Source organism: Argentina anserina, chromosome 6 (assembly GCF_933775445.1).
Source record: "Argentina anserina chromosome 6, drPotAnse1.1, whole genome shotgun sequence".
NCBI lineage: Eukaryota > Viridiplantae > Streptophyta > Magnoliopsida > Rosales > Rosaceae > Argentina > Argentina anserina.
In genome coordinates this window covers 37,207,465-37,224,118 of record NC_065877.1, presented here as the reverse complement: position 1 = coordinate 37,224,118, position 16,654 = coordinate 37,207,465, and the positions used below count along the sequence as shown (strand labels likewise).

Below are 16,654 nucleotides of genomic sequence, written 5' to 3'. Positions count from 1 at the left end.
CGGTGCATTGTTCTTATCTTCCTATGCGTTTTCCGGCCACTTCCCAGCCGATATGGGCTTCGACGCCGTCGTGAAAAAAGTTTATTTTCTGGTGATCTATAATTTTCATGTTGGGGTCGAATTGATTTGGATAGGGGTGGCGCGTGGGGCCCACGCGCAACCACTGCGGCGGCACGTGTTGCCATTCTTTGGTGCAGTAAGTCACTCCATCATGTAATATATGTTGAGATGAACTTATCAATGTCTTAAACTGTTGAATTTGGTTATCATATGAAGTCGTTAATCTAGATTATCGCTAGTAGGGATAATGTGTTATTGACGTACGCTTTGTGTTCATTTGATGTTTGCGGCTATGTGATTGTGTTGATTGATAATAATTATGGTGTTGTGTGTTTGATGGATGATAGTTATGATGATGATTATGTATGTCGGATGTGATGATGTGTGTGATATACGAATCGAATTGGTTATGAGGTTTGCGTGTTGTGGTGAATAGTTGAACTATGAGTGACTTGATCCCTTTTAAAAGGTACGTAGGCAACCCGAACAAGGTTTGGGTGCAGCCACAAATATTCTAGATTAGATTCTCATTGATGCTTTAAGAATTGGGGTTATTTAATGATGGTTGCTACATGACCATATTGTTAGATGAGGGTATGATGTTAATTACTTATATCAAAATTAGTGTTAGAATCGTGAGATTTATTGTAGGTAAAGGTATGTGGATAAACGTCGAGTGTTGGGTATTCGTTCGGGTTGTGGTTTCAGTTATTCCAATTAGTTGGATTGATTGGCTTCAACGTTACGAGTGAGATTTGGGGTACAATGACATTGTTATGCGTTTGCGAGTGAGACTCGGGGGTAGTGACATATGATATTGACTAGTTGGGCTAGTCCGTTTATGAGCGACCAAGAAGAGAGAGGATGAACCGGTAGAACCGAGGAGAGGGGATGAACCGAAAGTGGTGCTGATGTTACCGAGTCGCTAGAAGAGAGATGATGTACTAGTAGACTCCTGATAGAGAGTTTGAAATGAGATGACTGACGACTAGCTGAGTGTCGTGTGGTCCTGTGTTTGTTTCCCGAGGGAGCGTTGTGTTAAATATAAATTTACATGGTTCAGTGTTTATAGAACGTTATAGATTGTTGTTGACCCCGTTGTCTTAGTGGTTGGGTGGTTGCAGTATAAGACGTGTTTCGAGCTCTAGGGGTCTAATGAGATTAGATAGCGAACATTGCATACTCAGTCAAGCATTTTGAATTATAATTATGAATTGTGTTTGTGGAGGTTTTGAAATTGTAAGGAGCACGAATGCTCCAGGTGTTGAGGTTGCATCGAAGATATTGGGAGTGTCTTTTGTGCATGTTGGGTTTGCTACTTTTAGAGGAGACTATGCCGAAATTTTGTTATATCTCATTTGACAGTGGTCCCCGCACGATCTGTCTCGATAATAAAGTATATAATCTAGGGCGGGTCGTGTCATGTTTAATGTCAATGCCAATGGTAAAGAGCTAAAAAGGGTTCAATACTAGCTATTCTTGTATATGAGCTTGGAGATGAGGGCTTAGAAGGTTCTCATGATTTGTTTGGAACTTCGGATCATAATTGAAGGCTTGGTATGTCCAGATTAATTTTCTACTGTAGAATGATGTTTTGCTATTCCTCGTACTACGTTAATGAAAAAATTAACCCCACTGTGGAAGGGTCATGTATAGAGTTTTGCAATCCAAAAACATGTCTACTTATAGATGAGGTTTTTACAACTTTCTTTGTTATTTCGCCATGTAACATGAAACGCATGACGAATGAATGAGGCAAATGTGTACCGGAAGTACCAAAGAAGTCGGTGAACTTGGAAAAAGAGTCGCATTCCGGTCGTGCAAGCTCATCTCATCGGAATGTTTACTTTAACAAGGAGCATGCGGCAATAAGTGTGATACAAAACTCTTATCAAATAAAGCGCGGGTGATTCCTTCCATAAGGCCAACAGGCTAGCTATGAATGAAAGCAACGTTTATAATGGCAACATCCTGCACTCACGAGTGTACATGTTCATGATGATCTGTTTTCATTGGCCCTCAGGCTTCAACAGAAAAAGATAGACAGTGTGCAAGTATTGACGATATGCTGATCAGTAATAAAAGATGGAAATGTGAGAGCATGAATCAATCGATACAATGCAAATCTGGGCGGGGAAACAGGAGCTTGAGACGGAAAGCATCAACCCCGTTGAGGTAGTAACGGAAGAGCCTTTTGGCCCTAATGAACCCAAGACGCCCGTACAGTGCCAGTGCTCCTTTATTAGTCACTTCTGCTTCAAGAGTGACCTTGAATCCATCCAAAACAAAGTAATTTAATTACAGCCGCCGATTAACAACAGAAAGAAAGAAGAAGCAGAAATTAGAACTACCTCTTGACAGCCGGATTCCATCATGACTTGAATAGATCTAGTAACGAGTTGGGTAGCGATCCCTTTCCCTCTGTAGGAATCGACGACGACGAGCATGGCGATGTAGCCTCTGTAGGTGCTGCGGTGCTCCCCCATCTTACAGACGACGGTCCCAACACACTTGCCTTTGTGGAATGCCAGAAAACACAGTTGAGGCCACAGATACACGAAGTACCTGTACGTGAAGATCGAGTACGGCTCGCTCAGCTCTTTGTCCACCAGCCCCATTATCAGCGGCAGATGATCCTCCCCCTCGTAGCTCACGTACTCTATCTCACTTGTTTCCGATTCCATTCTTCTCCGATATCTGTGGCGGCTCAATTCGAAGACTACAGAGATGACTAGAGAGACGCTTGAGAGATATGACTTATCACGGGCCCAACTTATGGCCCAGATGGGGACGGTGACGTGTCCGAATCAGAGTCCCTTGCATTTTTTCTGTTTTGCCACTTCTATCCCTCTCTCTCTCTCTCTCAACTCAATTGTGTCTCTCTCCTCTCCTTGGTTCCATTTCGACAAAAAGCCGAATCACAACATGTTGAGGGTTGCGGCGAGGAGGCTCTCTTCTCTCACTGCTTCGCCGTGGCGGCCCAGCCAGGCCACTTCCGCGTCCTCCGTCCTGTCTCGGAATCTCATCGATGGTCGTGACTCCTCCTCCGATGACCTCAGATCCGCCTACTTCAGGCCCGACTTGTATCTTCCTTCTAGAGGTTAGGCTTTCCCACCTTCTTCCCTTATTCCACCGCTTCTTAGGGTTTCCCCCAAATTTCAATTAGAGCTTTTTTTTTGTTCATATTCTCACAGCTCTTAATCGTTTTATCTGAATTGAGCTTGTTGGTGTGTTTCTATTACCATTATGTGTGTTTTAATCATTCGAAGCTGAATAAGGAACGGATGTTGACTAATTTTATGCCCCTTGCCATGTTTTTTTGGTTAGATTAGAGTTTAGAAGAGAATGGCATTAGTTTTATTTCGAGTTTCTGGTTAAGAAGAGTATGGTTATTGAATTAATTGAGGGTATGTTTTGCACGATTCAGAGGATTCAGGAATGGCCAAGTGTATAATAAGAACTGGCCTTTTATTGGCTTGATATAGGCCTTCCTATACTCTTTTTGTGATTAGCCATTTGCTTCAGGTTTCGCTTCCAATTCAGTGACCCCGTCAGGGGAAAACAGCTTAGTATCAGATGTTCCTCCAACTGTAGCAGCTGTCAAAAATCCTTCTTCGAAGATAGTTTATGATGATTACAACCACGAGCGTTACCCTCCTGGCGATCCCAGCAAGCGGGCATTTGCCTACTTTGTCCTCACAGGCGGTAGGTTTGTCTATGCTTCTCTGATTCGTTTACTGATCCTCAAGTTTGTACTGAGCATGTCAGCCAGCAAGGATGTTCTAGCAATGGCCTCTCTCGAGGTTGATCTTTCTAGCATTGAACCAGGCTCAACTGTGACTGTTAAGTGGCGTGGAAAACCAGTGTTTATCAGGCGCCGAACTGATGATGATATCAAGCTGGCAAATAGTGTAGATGTTAATTCTCTTCGTGATCCACAACAAGATGCTGAAAGGGTTAAAGACCCAGAATGGCTTATTGTTGTTGGGGTCTGCACACATCTGGGATGCATTCCCTTGCCAAATGCTGGTGATTTTGGGGGATGGTTTTGCCCTTGCCATGGATCCCACTATGACATTTCAGGCAGGATCCGCAAGGGACCGGCACCATACAATTTGGAGGTACCCACATATTCATTCTTGGAGGCGAACAAATTATTGATTGGTTGATAACATCAGGTTCTCCAGGGACTCGATTGCGACCCAATGCTTATTTAATCTGATAATGTCGAAGATATGTTACAGACAATTTTGTGCCGTCTTCCCTCCGGGTTGTTTAAAAATATTATGTAACTTGGATACTTGATCCCCTCTGGGTGTGTTAGCTTTGGATTCTCAATAAGTTCACCTCGGCTTTTGCTGTGCATGGTATTTAAACTTTGCTAGGTAGATAAGTTTATTTGGTATTCATTTCTGGAAGAAACTATCATCCATCTGAAGGTTATATTTGTTACAAAATTGCATGTTTGTGTTTTCCCAATTTTTTGTCGTTGTGGGTTGAGGCTAATTTTCAGCAATATTCTAGAAGCTATAGCTAAATGCATTCGAAAAGTGCTAGAGAGAGAAAGACTGTTAAATTCAACTGAATCAATTTGGTGCTATAGCTATATAGATGGCCAGTGCGCATATCAAAATCTTTCAGATGAGCCTCATTTCCTAGTCTCCTCTTTAAGCAACACATTGATACAGAGATCGATGTTTTATTCATCTCTCTCGAACAGACCCTTAACATACACCATTCCTTTCTCACTCAGTTTAAGCTCCTTCCTCATTTGCTCTACTTGCTGGTCATCTCCTTGAACGACAACCTCAGACTGTGTACCTTCATCTAAGACTATCATTTTCACCTTGATCTGTTCCTTCCTTGAAGCTCGTTTCCAGTAATATGCTCCCCTGTGTTACATTAGTGAATCAGTTAGTCATTGCAATTTAGCATTTAATTTGGAACTGAAGCATGAACCTGACTTACGCCAATGGACTTAAGGCGGTGATCCAAAACCAATTGTTGCCGAAATCTGGAACAGTAATTGTAAGAACAAGCGCTACACTTGCGAGGCTGATGCAGGTGCAGAAGGTAAGCAGCGCTGCTTGGCCTCGACTTGGAACCATCATGCCTTCAAACCTTCATTCCGGAATTAGGACTCAGCACAGAAATTAAGGGAAAATTTAATTGACAAGCAGTTGTGAACCATTATTCGGGTGGATGTAATATTATGGACGAGTGGGGAAATAGTTCACACTTCACAGGACTTGTGTGTTTTGTGTGCTTAATTGTTCGAAGTCTAACTCGATAGCATAGAAAACACGAAGTAAATAGATAAGAGAGGGATGAGGTGGGATGGATTACGTGATCGTCTCTCCTCTATCAGTGACCACAAAATTGTTGCGGGTGAAGAAGGAGAGAATTTCACCAGCGACTTGATTTGGTGGCTTCTTCTCTTCACCAATGAAGGTCTTCTGCACAATCTGATATCGGGTAGAACAATGCATAAGAATAAGAAGAAAAATGATTGATCTAAGTGAGTTTTGTTAGGTAGGTATGTTACCTTGGATTTAACAGAACGTTTGATGAGGGACCAAAGGCCTGGAACAGAGATGACGAAGAGACCCAACGAAGTGTAGTAACTGGCCAAGGAGTAACCGGCGGTGTCTGCAGCCAGCAGAAACAGCGAGGTTGATGGTGTCTGATGGTGGAGTTGTTCCAGAAGCACAAGAGGAGACTCGGCAAGAGAGGCACGAACCACCAGTGGTGCCCATCTCTTCTTCTTGGCGCGTAAGCGCCGACTCATCCATTGCTGCGGCTGAGATAAGTCTTTGGAACGATTGAGTGATGGGGTAGTCGGAGTCCATGATAACACTTTGGCTGCCATTGGTAAGCGAATGGTGCTAACAGAGATGGCCTAACGAATCGGATAACGTACGTCATATATGGTTAGAGCGCGCAGAACTTAGTTCATGGCACTCCTGACTCCATATAGGCATGTATTATGTTTTTTTTTATCTGAATATAGGCACGTATTGTGTAATGGACCAAATTAATCAGCCAAATTCATACCAGTAAGGCAGCAGTAGTAAACTATACGTGGCAGCACGTTGATATTGACTTTAACGGTCTAACTTAGGTCACCTCCGACCATCTAGTTAAAAGCCATGGGGAGGGGGCAGAGGGCTCAACAGCTATTTTTGACTAGTTTTGTGAAGTCCAACCATTATGTCAACTCCAATGTGTCAACAACTTTTTTCTACACATCGTAGAAGAGAAATGTCATTTAAATCTTTATATTTTTCTCTCTCTTCTATCTTTCTCTACTCTCTCCTTTCTTCCGTCTCTTCTTTAAGGAAAAATATATTACAATAATATTTGAATTAGATATTTTTGTTAAAGCAGTGGTTGTCAAACTTGATAATTCCAAGTCAGATGTCAAATTCAAAATTTGACAAATTTTTTTAACTCATTCATTTGAGTTGCTCTTAGAGCATCTTCAACGGTGGTGTCAAAATCTACTTGGAAGAAAAACATAACAATTGACTCATAAAACCACTCTAACTAAATTGTCAAATCATACGGGGATTTGACTACTCCCTAAACATTGTCAAATTTGACACCATCAGAGCCAATTGTCTTTTATTTATTTATCATTGTTCTCTTTTTCCTCGTGTTTTATCTATTTCATTCGTTCTAGATTTCAAAACATCTGCATCTGAAATCTAATTTCTATCTCTACACAAACTCTATAGCGCCATCATTACCTCATATCAAGTCTATGATGAACTCAAGTAGAAAGAAGAGTGGATCTTTCTAACTTCAAGTCTTCTACGGTTCTTGATTCACTAGTACCTCCATTCAGGAAGAACACGACCACAATGGGGAGGAAGAATTACGACCTCGGCGAAAGCACAAAACACATAATCACTAGAACATGTGACTAGGCATCTTCAGTACGTGGTGGTGCCTAAAACACGACTAAAACCACTATATAAAATTTCCGGCATGATCTACCATGCACCTTTTGCTTAAACCCAAACAAAATACAATCAGATCCATTATATAGAACAACCATATCAGAAACCCAAATTCATCTATCTCATCCTAGGATTCCTAGAAACAATCAATCTCAATGAGATAAAAGGTTATATCATAATTGCAAAAAATCAAGAGACGAAGAACATATTGATATGAACACTTTGTGCGACGTTCTTAACATTATTTTACCTCAACTTGTACTTTGTTTATCCTTTATTGTTGTACTATTGAGTCATTGAGTCGTAAAAGAGTCTTGAGCGGTATGGATGCATTTTTGTGCTTACATGAGTTAAAAACGCATAATTGGTCTAGAGTCCTAGTTTGACTAGGAATCCTTGTTAAGTTTTGAAACTAATTATCTCTTACTTATGATTTTATTTTCTTATTTTCAAATTAGATTGAAAAGATAATTAAACAAAAATAGATGTAGCCAAGTCATGCAACAATTAAATAGAAGATGATCATTAAAGGCATAAAACATGACATGATTTAGGGAATAAAACATGATATGATTTATGGAATAAAACATGGCATGATTTTTAATGGATTAAAGCATGACATTATAATATGAGGAAAGATGCAACTACCCTCATTCTTTTCTCTATATATACATGGCTTCACCTCTCAAATAACATCACTTCTCCTTTGCATTCAAGAGCCATAACTCTACCAAAATACTACCTCAAACATCCTTCACCAAAATAGCAAGCCGTTCTCCCCCATATACCAATTCCATCTCCACCGAAATCACCATTGAAGACACACCTCCAAGGTTCCTACAACGTGTGATTCTCACAACTCTTCTTCATGGGTTTGTTCGTTTTTGATTTTCTACAATATTTTGTCTATGAAGATTGTAGTATGATGTTTGTGTGAGATTATTGTTTTTATTAAGAATCAAAATTTTCAGATTGTTTGATTGGATTTTTGGTTCTTTGCCGAATTGATGGTTTCATATAATTAATGAGTGTGTATTTCTATTGTTGTGTTCTAATCATCTTTCTCATACTTTTAGATAATTTTCAGATATGTGCATATGAATTTAGTGCTTGGATGCAGTCCCTAAGATTGTGTTTGAGTGTTAGATTCATCAACCATATTGACACAAATCGAATCATGCCCTAAATAGGTTTGGTTTGTGTCGATTAAAAGTGGTAAAAATTATGGAAATTTGCATGTGAAACCATGGTGGGTGACGCCATACATGAAACATGTCTCAAACAAAGATTTGGTGCTTAACTGTAATCTTGTTTGATTTCTACTCTAAGTGTTATTGAATTCGATTGCATGCAAAATTAGATTAGGCCCTAAGTCAATCTAAATGTTAATTGAAATATTGCATTGTTAGATGATCCCCTAAGACTCTAATTGTATTGGTGTCTAAAAAGTATGTAATTGGTCGAATTAAAATGCATGATAGGTTCGAACTTGTAATTATGTGATGTAATGATAAATTTGGTTTAAGTTTGTTAAAGAGAAGTCGATCATGTAAATAGTAATTTAGGTTTTATTTAGTAGTTAAATCAATCTCAAATCCCCCATTATTTGTTAACAATAAAAGTTTAGAGTTCCATTTAATTCTCTGAAAAGAACGATCTCTGCTTATTCTATACTAACGATGACATTTTATAGGGTTTATTATAGACGTTTTAATTAACGTTCTATCACATATCAATGAGAATTGAAGGAGGGAAGAGGAAGGGATAAATTAGAGTTGAAATAGTAGAGGATATGGCCAATATGGGGATGAGGATAAAGAAAGAGAAAATGAGAATGCCTTGTCAAATTTGACGTTTTGGTTGGAGAGGAGTTTTGTCAAAAATGAGAATGCTTGTGAACTGTCAAATTTCAAATTTGACAATTTTTTTTGACCATCTTACTAGACTAGAGATGCTCTTGATTGGTTCTCCCTGTTGGTCAATTTGTCAATGCCAAGGTTTATGTGTTTATCTTTGAAAAAAGAAACACATCGCTTCATATAGCAGATATATGGTGCGTTTGGTATCTAGTAAAAGATAATTTCGTTGCGTTTAAAAATTACACACCAATCATGTGATATGTTTGACCCATCTAACAATAGTCACACATGAAGAGTATTAGATTCAAAAAGGACCGTTGAAATACGAAAGAGAGAAAATTAGTAAGGAGTGACACTATTGATCATAAGATACTTATTGGAAAGGATGCTCTCATCAATCATATATATATATATATATACATAATCAGTCTCTATCCAGAGTGAAGTTCCAATTTTGACACATTTTTCGGTCAAATTTTTTCACCATAAGTGATTCAATATTTAGGTATGCTATTCAAGATCATCTCTACAAAATTTCATCTAATTCGGACATCGTTAAAGTATGAAAATTAGATTAAATCAATGAATGAATTAAAACTGTTCAACGTAAACCGTTCGTGTAAATATCAATTTTGAAAGTTCAAACCATTGTCAAATTGGATGAAACTTTGTAAAGATGATCTTGAATAACATACCTAAATATTGAATCGCTTATGGTGAAAAAAATTGACCGAAAAGTGTGCCAAAATTGGAACTTCACTCTGAAATTTCAGAGTGAAGCTTCACTCTAGATAGAGATTGTATATATAATAGAACAATATTGTCCGTGAAGCATTTCTTTAATCTTACTAATTACACATTTACACCCCGATAAAAAGGAAAAGGTTTCTTACAAAATTATTTGAATTTAATGCGTTTGATATATTCCGTCTTTAGTCCGCAGTTAGAAAATTTGAATGAAGACCGAATAAGAAAGCATAAGAGTTTCTTAAAAAATATGGTTTAAGCAAATCTGAGGGAGGGGAGGTTCAAAGTGGAGAGGGAAGGAGGGAGATGAAGAGGCGAGGAGGCGGGAATAGCACAAAAGTAAGGGCCCCCTTCACTTCCATGAGGCCTAGTGTGAACGCACAATTGCCTCTCTCTCTCTCTCTCTCTCCCTCCCTCCCCACTATTCATTTTGTTTACTATAAAACCTCTCTGCTGCTCCTTCTCTTTTGCTCCTCGTAAACTGTAAACCCTAAAATCCCAGTCTCTCTCGCTTCTGGCGGTGGCAAATGGTTGTCCAATCGCCGGAGGAGATGGTTTCCGTTGACGTCGCGTCTGCAAACCCACATTCCGATGAGAAGAAAAGAAGAGTCAGCTCTCGCCTCCAGGTGAAGCAGAAACCCCAAAAGGAACTTCTCGTCCGCCAGAGAGTGGAACTACTCGACGAAATCGAGCAAGGCCCCCGGAAGAAACCAAATGTCGCCGACTCTGGGTCTGAGGACCTCCCCAAGGACAAGAGTGACCGTGTTAAGGTCAAAGAGACCCTCAGATTGTTCAACAAGCACTATCTCCATTTCGTCCAGGTTTGTTCCTATTTTTATTTTCTTTAGCCCAATTTTGGTCATTTTCAAATGTATAATCAGCTGTGTTTCATTTCAGGAAGAAGAGAAGAGGGCCCTGAAATTTGAAGCTCTGAAGAAAGCAAAGAGAGGTGCTAAAAAGTCTAAGGTAAGACGCATTCTCTCTCTCTCTCTCTCTCTCTCTCTCTCTCTCTCTAATGCACTCATTTTCCGCACTAGGGGCCTCCGGAGACAAAGGTGGCAAAACGACCTGATTTGAAGGCATTAACCAAGGCAAGTACCCATTTTACCACCGTCTCCTCTATAGGCAATTTTCAGCAACAAGTGTCAATGGTTGCGATAGACCTCTTGTTTGATGTTTTGCTATCTTCTGTATTTCTCATTGTTCATTGTATGGAGAGCTAATCATACTGCTCAGTTGGTAAGGAATACGGACTAGTTGCAGACTTGCAGTTGCTCTGGGATAAATCTAGTTTATATATGATTTTTAGTATTCATGTTTACAATCGTCTGATGTACTCTGCTCTAATGATTTTGGCAGATGCAAGATGGAAAAGAAATTTTATTTCCTTCTAAAAGATTTGGAAGCATTCCGGGTCTGTGGCTCTCACTTTGTTACATTCCCATAGTCTGGTGCCATTTTGAAATGTTTATGAGATTGTAGAATTTCAAATTTATGCACACTTTGTATTCTTTTCTGAAGCTTTTTATCTATGGGTGCTGAAGTTTCTTTGGATTACAGGTATTGATGTTGGGCATCAGTTCTATTCTCGTGCTGAAATGGTTGCTGTTGGTTTCCACAGCCACTGGCTGAGCGGGATTGATTATATGGGCCAGTCCTATAGTAAAGGGGTAATTCAAATATCCTCCTCTTTCAACCAGAATGCTCAAGCACAAACAGTTATCTTATTCTTAATTAATATCCATTTGTTTTAAAGAGTATGTATCTATTATATTGTTTGATGTTTATCTAGTTTGGTAATCACAAACAGGTGTTATTTCTTATTTTCTGGACCCTTTGATGGTCTTGATTAATTTCAATTATTACACAACGCAACTTCAGATTTCCTTCTGTGTTGAACTTGCAGAAGTACAGCAGCTATACAATGCCACTTGCAGTTGCTATTGTTATATCAGGCATGTATGAAGATGATTTGGACAACGCTGAGGAAGTTGTGTATACTGGTCAAGGCGGACATAATTTGACAGGTGATAAGCGTCAATGCCGAGATCAAAAACTAGAACGTGGTAATCTGGCACTCAAGGTGTGTAACTCTTCTAGTTTGTGTTCTATGCTTTTGTCCTCTCATCTCAGTGCATTGGTCGTTTTTGATTCATTGACTTGTTTTAGTTCATTTTGCTGTGCCCACAACAAAGTTTGCCACATCAGACACTGATAGTTATAACTCTCTAAAGATATATCCTCTATTTTTTGGTGAGCAGTAGTCTGGTTGGTTAAGTAGCTTCACTAACAACATTGAGGTCATGAGTTCAAACCTCTTTGACATATGAAAGTGTGCGTGAGTTAGAATAAAATAAAAGTTTTTTCTTTTAAATGTATGTATGAGGACCTTAAATAAATTGTTTTAAATTATCATCATCTTTTTATTGAACCTTATCACTTTATGCTGGTTTTACCTTAAGTATTGTTTCTCTTATCTCTTCTATCAATGATTTAATATCATAAACCTATTGGCGAACTGTGGATTTGGAACATTTTGACCGCGGGTCATAATGAGATGCGTTATACATGTGTATAGGTGTGTTTGGAAGGGTTATCTAAGAAGTTTACATGTTCTTCACCTTATTGCAGAATTCTGTGGAACAAAATGTACCTGTTAGAGTAGTTCGTGGCCATGACTGTAAAAGTAGTTACTGTGGAAAAATTTACACTTATGATGGTCTCTACGAGGTATATAGCTAGCATTTCTCTGCGATTTCTTTTGTCTATCACATACACAGTTTATATTTCAAAACTGATTGTTTCTTTTTCTCTGTTGAATTTGCAGGATATCAAAGATTTCTTTTTCCTTTTTCTGATACAGTTTAAGTTTTGTTTTACAGGTTGTAAAGTATTGGGCAGAGAAGGGTATTTCTGGATTTACTGTTTTCAAGTATCGTCTTAAGCGGCTTGAGGGGCAGCCGCTGCTGACCACCACTCAGGTACTTAAACTTTTTATAGTACTTTACGTGTGCTCTTCATCTAAAGCTTGTTTTAGATCCATGATGCTATATGTCATTCTATGGTAGTCATTTTAATTTTTGTATATATATTTCACCAAAATGTTTTAATTCCACTTGTCTTTTTTTTTTAAATGTCCACTTGTCTATATTTCCTTGGTTAGTTTTTAATTCGTTTTGCTATTGATCCAAAATTATATGCTATCTATATGGGTGTTCTAATTTATAAATTCATGATGTCGCTTCTCATTTTCATATTGTTCAGTCTGGTATGGTGAACCAGTGAGCATTTCGTTTTGGTGAGATTTTCTTCTCTCTCTGATATGAGACTTAACTCCTTTGACAGGTTCAATTTATTAATGGACGTGTACCACAATCTATCTCAGAAATACGCGGGTAATTAGAGAATAATTTGTTTTTAAAAAATATGACTTGCAGTTTAACTTTTACTCACCATCTTGTTTTATTGTCCAAGGTTGGTGTGCGAGGACATAACTGGTGGTCTAGAGGATATTCCCATTCCAGCTACCAATTTGGTCGATGATCCACCCGTTGCTCCTACAGGCAAGTTGAACATGTTTATGGAGTAATGCTGTTTATTTAGATTAGGGGTATTTAAAAGCAAGTTGGAATATCAAAATTCAACTAGTCCTCTTCCTTATAAAATTATTTTACTCTCTTCAGTTGTAATTGTGGAACTTTTTCACATATCTATTTATTTCCCTCAATTTCAGGTTACACATATTGCAAGTCTGTTCAAGTTGCAAAAGATGTGAAGCTTCCCACAGGTGTGACTGGATGTACTTGCAAGGGAAGCTGTGTAGATTCCAATACTTGTGAATGTGCTAAATTTAATGGCTCTGACTTTCCATATGTGCACCGTGATGGTGGCAGGTAAAAATTGCATCAAACATGCTATCATAGAAATGCCACATTGACGTCTGATATTTAGTGCTTCATAGTATTTCATTTTCTGATACTGTACTTGTTTCTGTTTTACTATAACAGATTAATCGAAGCCAAGGATGTAGTGTTTGAATGTGGGCCAAAGTGTGGTTGTGGACCTTCTTGTGTCAACCGTACTTCTCAGAGGGGTCTCAAGTACCGGTTTGAGGTTGTGTTTCATTTCAATTATTTTTCAGTCACATGGAGCCACACACAAATGCCTGAACTCTCACACTTGTGTTAGAGTGGCATATGCACAGAATATGAATGTTGTTACTGTTTGGTCTTAGCAGGTTTTTCGAACTCCTATGAAGGGGTGGGCAGTTAGATCTTGGGATTTTATACCTGCTGGGGCACCAGTTTGTGAGTACGTAGGCATTCTTCACAGGACAGAAGATGTGGATAGCGCCTCGGAGAATTATTACATCTTTGACATTGATTGCTTGCAAACAATGAAGGGGCTTGATGGGAGGGAGGTATTGTTGCTGCAACTGTAGTATATTATGCATACATGTGTTGTCATTTCCATTTTGAAGTCTGTCTGTAGTTGCTTGCTTTAAAATACATTACCATTATTTTTGACAGAGGCGTTCACAGGCTGTTTGCATACCGACAGTTGATTCCCTAGAGAGGCCCGATGATCAGAGATCTGATAACGTGCCAGAGTACTGCATTGATGCAGGTTCTAATGGAAACATTGCCAGATTCATAAACCATAGCTGTGAGCCTAATTTGTTCGTTCAGTGTGTCCTGAGTTCTCACCATGACATCAAACTAGCTCGAGTAATGCTGTTTGCAGCAGACAACATACCTCCTCTGCAGGTATCTCAATTCAGTTTTAGTGCAAGCAACATATTAGCATCTTGATTTCAGAGCTAAAGTTCAAAGTAATTGACTCTTTCTTTTTCTCATCTCTGATAGGAACTGACATATGACTATGGTTATGCCCTTGATAGCGTTTTGGGGCCTGATGGGAAGGTAAAGAAGATGTATTGCCATTGTGGTGCAGTAGGTTGCAAGAAACGCTTGCTCTAGGAGATGAACAAATTCCGCAAAACTAGACTTTTGTTTTTGGAACTACATGCTATGTGTTTATTGCGTTTCTAGTTGTAGTTCCATCAAACTCGATGTAATTTGATATCCTTCCGAGGGAGGCTTTTGTAACTGAATTCTGCTGTAAATCAATGTGAGGAGGAAATCAAACAATCTCAATGAAAAGAGAAGTAAATCTTACTATCTGTGGTGGATGGATTGATCAATTTGCTACATGCTTTTGCTTTCATGCCCCCAAAGTGTGGGTCGGTTAGTAGAGCCGCAGAAGTCTGCAATACCAGTCGTGATTGACTCGGAATCCCTACCACATTTACAAAGGGATTAGGGATCTTAAGATCTTCAATATTTAATGCTTTCAGGGCCAATTGCAGTGCTATATGGTCACATTAAGCTTTGTTCTTAATTCCATCATATAATAGTTGTAACCTAATACAGAAATGCGTGGCAATTTTGGGGTAACATAGTTTATTTCAAGGCACGTAAAACTCAAGGAACGAAAGAAGGTCGCATACTAACATATACCCAAAACTAAAAGGTAAACAACGTCTATTCAATCATTGAAACCTGTGAAATCAAGAAGTTAGCTAGAGGCAAATACATCAATACAACACTAAGGAAGGCATCATCATATCCCTTTGAAATTTCACATGCCAATCATTAATGTAACAAATTACTCATCCAACTCTAAACTGGTTCTTGTACGAAACTGGCGGCCAATCCTCTGGAAACTTGTTCTTCCTCTGCTTTCTGTCTCCGGTTCATCTTCGTCCATTGCACACACATCACCGGCTCCGTGATCCTCGGCTGCAATAGCAATTGGCATGACTTTGTAAGGCGAAGATTTTTTACTGGCACCTACTGGTCTCTCCAACTCCACGTCACTTTCTAGCATTGTGGCATCAGTTGATTTCTTTTTTGGTGTGAATACGACTGGTTTTGAAAAATCCCAGGGTGCTTCTGCTTCCATAGTATGTGACTTGCGCAAAAGATTGTGGAAATCCATATAGGCTTGGATATTAGCTTCCTCGTCCATGGCAGTTGAAGAATCAAATGTATAATGTGTATATCTTGATGGATTGCGTACGTAATCTGGAACTGCAGAGACATGATCAGGCTCTTGATCGCAATCATCTTTACAGTCAGGGTCGAACCGAACTCTCTTTTGTGACTTAGAATCGCCTAGCTGGTCATCGTCCTTTCTTTTCAAAATTGATTTTAGGTTGATAGCATCTTCAGACGTGATGTGTTCGTCATCCATAGTACCAGAAACATGGCTGAGAGCAGCTGCTTGTGCATCCTGTTTGATTCTAAGCTCAGCTGCTTGGTGATTGGCGCGTGGGTCTCTGGTGAAATCCTTCAAGGAACTGGGAACCTCGTATTGAGAATCAATGTCTATGGGATAGTCATTGACATCCTTCATATAAAAGCGATCTCCATCATTTCCGTTCTCAATAGCCAGTTGGTCGAATTCATCTTGCTCTTCCTGCACCCAGATACACATAAAGGTTACAACTCCTCACAAAAACCCGAGAAAGTGGCCATAAAGTAAGCATAACTTTGATCAGTTTACATCTAGAAAATGCAAAAGAGTTAGAGAGAGCAGAGTTAGTTACCTCGTGGTCGAGAGTAGAGTCCAAGCCAATGCAAATTTTAATTTCCCACTGCTCCTCGTTATAACCTTGGGGCATAGGCTTCAGCTTAGCAGGTTCCACGTCGTCGTCGTCGTCAAGGTCCAGAAGGTCCTTCTCCAGCTCGCTACCGTAAAAATCATTGTTCGATTTCCGGGTTCGGAGCTTCCCTTGTCCCTGTTCCATTCTCTCTTTTCGATTTCCTCACCTGTTAGGGACCACAGCGAGCCCAGAGAAGACGAACAAGGAACCCTCGCCGCCGATGATGCTCCGCCCAGAATATCGAAGGTTTTGCCTACTCGAACGCTGAAACTTTCTTCCATGCCGGAATACTTTTCTTTTTTAGGGTTTTCGATTTTGACTCCAAATGCTTCCGCTATGGGGTCCAAAAAAGATATTGG

General features: G+C 39.4%; 5 protein-coding genes across 5 annotated transcripts; 2 read left to right on the top strand and 3 right to left on the bottom strand.

Annotated features, from left to right (window-relative positions):
• Nucleotides 1-1,992: 1,992 nt before the first annotated feature.
• Nucleotides 1,993-2,871, bottom strand: LOC126797535 (N-alpha-acetyltransferase MAK3). The gene is made up of 2 exons (XM_050524175.1): nucleotides 2,412-2,871; nucleotides 1,993-2,328 (listed from the first exon to the last, which is right to left on the bottom strand). The coding sequence occupies exons 1-2, from the start codon at nucleotides 2,742-2,744 to the stop codon at nucleotides 2,167-2,169; spliced, it is 495 nt and encodes a 164-aa protein (XP_050380132.1). The 5' UTR covers nucleotides 2,745-2,871; the 3' UTR covers nucleotides 1,993-2,166.
• A 45-nt stretch (nucleotides 2,872-2,916) lies between these two features.
• Nucleotides 2,917-4,425, top strand: LOC126797534 (cytochrome b-c1 complex subunit Rieske-4, mitochondrial-like). Its single transcript, XM_050524174.1, has 2 exons — nucleotides 2,917-3,160; nucleotides 3,586-4,425. The coding sequence occupies exons 1-2, from the start codon at nucleotides 2,986-2,988 to the stop codon at nucleotides 4,227-4,229; spliced, it is 819 nt and encodes a 272-aa protein (XP_050380131.1). The 5' UTR covers nucleotides 2,917-2,985; the 3' UTR covers nucleotides 4,230-4,425.
• A 211-nt stretch (nucleotides 4,426-4,636) lies between these two features.
• LOC126799893 (protein COFACTOR ASSEMBLY OF COMPLEX C SUBUNIT B CCB1, chloroplastic) lies at nucleotides 4,637-5,943 on the bottom strand. Its single transcript, XM_050527155.1, has 4 exons — nucleotides 5,606-5,943; nucleotides 5,407-5,525; nucleotides 5,029-5,181; nucleotides 4,637-4,952 (listed from the first exon to the last, which is right to left on the bottom strand). The coding sequence occupies exons 1-4, from the start codon at nucleotides 5,927-5,929 to the stop codon at nucleotides 4,760-4,762; spliced, it is 789 nt and encodes a 262-aa protein (XP_050383112.1). The 5' UTR covers nucleotides 5,930-5,943; the 3' UTR covers nucleotides 4,637-4,759.
• Nucleotides 5,944-10,015: 4,072 nt separating this feature from the next.
• LOC126797983 (histone-lysine N-methyltransferase, H3 lysine-9 specific SUVH4) lies at nucleotides 10,016-14,811 on the top strand. Its single transcript, XM_050524783.1, has 15 exons — nucleotides 10,016-10,449; nucleotides 10,526-10,594; nucleotides 10,666-10,719; nucleotides 10,988-11,042; nucleotides 11,189-11,298; nucleotides 11,535-11,711; nucleotides 12,260-12,358; nucleotides 12,511-12,609; nucleotides 12,974-13,023; nucleotides 13,103-13,191; nucleotides 13,362-13,521; nucleotides 13,636-13,741; nucleotides 13,866-14,048; nucleotides 14,158-14,394; nucleotides 14,494-14,811. The coding sequence occupies exons 1-15, from the start codon at nucleotides 10,156-10,158 to the stop codon at nucleotides 14,605-14,607; spliced, it is 1,896 nt and encodes a 631-aa protein (XP_050380740.1). The 5' UTR covers nucleotides 10,016-10,155; the 3' UTR covers nucleotides 14,608-14,811.
• Nucleotides 14,812-15,210: 399 nt separating this feature from the next.
• LOC126800626 (uncharacterized) lies at nucleotides 15,211-16,639 on the bottom strand. Its single transcript, XM_050528016.1, has 2 exons — nucleotides 16,239-16,639; nucleotides 15,211-16,108 (listed from the first exon to the last, which is right to left on the bottom strand). Exons 1-2 carry the CDS (start codon nucleotides 16,437-16,439, stop codon nucleotides 15,296-15,298), a joined length of 1,014 nt encoding a protein of 337 aa, XP_050383973.1. The 5' UTR covers nucleotides 16,440-16,639; the 3' UTR covers nucleotides 15,211-15,295.
• Between the last annotated feature and the right edge of the window lie 15 nt (nucleotides 16,640-16,654).

Bases quoted from the DNA above. Each gene is read 5' to 3' on its own strand.
- LOC126797535 (XM_050524175.1), bottom strand. From the start codon at position 2,744: ATGGAATCGGAAACAAGTGAGATAGAGTACGTGAGCTACGAGGGGGAG. The intron at 2,329-2,411 runs GTAGTTCTAATT...GATGGATTCAAG, and splicing joins TGGAATCCGGCTGTCAAGAG to GTCACTCTTGAAGCAGAAGT.
- LOC126797534 (XM_050524174.1), top strand. From the start codon at position 2,986: ATGTTGAGGGTTGCGGCGAGGAGGCTCTCTTCTCTCACTGCTTCGCCG. The intron at 3,161-3,585 runs GTTAGGCTTTCC...CATTTGCTTCAG, and splicing joins CTTGTATCTTCCTTCTAGAG to GTTTCGCTTCCAATTCAGTG.
- LOC126799893 (XM_050527155.1), bottom strand. From the start codon at position 5,929: ATGGCAGCCAAAGTGTTATCATGGACTCCGACTACCCCATCACTCAAT. The intron at 5,526-5,605 runs GTAACATACCTA...ACCCGATATCAG, and splicing joins AACGTTCTGTTAAATCCAAG to ATTGTGCAGAAGACCTTCAT. The intron at 4,953-5,028 runs GTAAGTCAGGTT...AATGTAACACAG, and splicing joins ACCGCCTTAAGTCCATTGGC to GGGAGCATATTACTGGAAAC.
- LOC126797983 (XM_050524783.1), top strand. From the start codon at position 10,156: ATGGTTGTCCAATCGCCGGAGGAGATGGTTTCCGTTGACGTCGCGTCT. The intron at 10,450-10,525 runs GTTTGTTCCTAT...GTTTCATTTCAG, and splicing joins ACTATCTCCATTTCGTCCAG to GAAGAAGAGAAGAGGGCCCT. The intron at 12,610-12,973 runs GTACTTAAACTT...CTCCTTTGACAG, and splicing joins CGCTGCTGACCACCACTCAG to GTTCAATTTATTAATGGACG.
- LOC126800626 (XM_050528016.1), bottom strand. From the start codon at position 16,439: ATGGAACAGGGACAAGGGAAGCTCCGAACCCGGAAATCGAACAATGAT. The intron at 16,109-16,238 runs GTAACTAACTCT...ATCTGGGTGCAG, and splicing joins ACTCTACTCTCGACCACGAG to GAAGAGCAAGATGAATTCGA.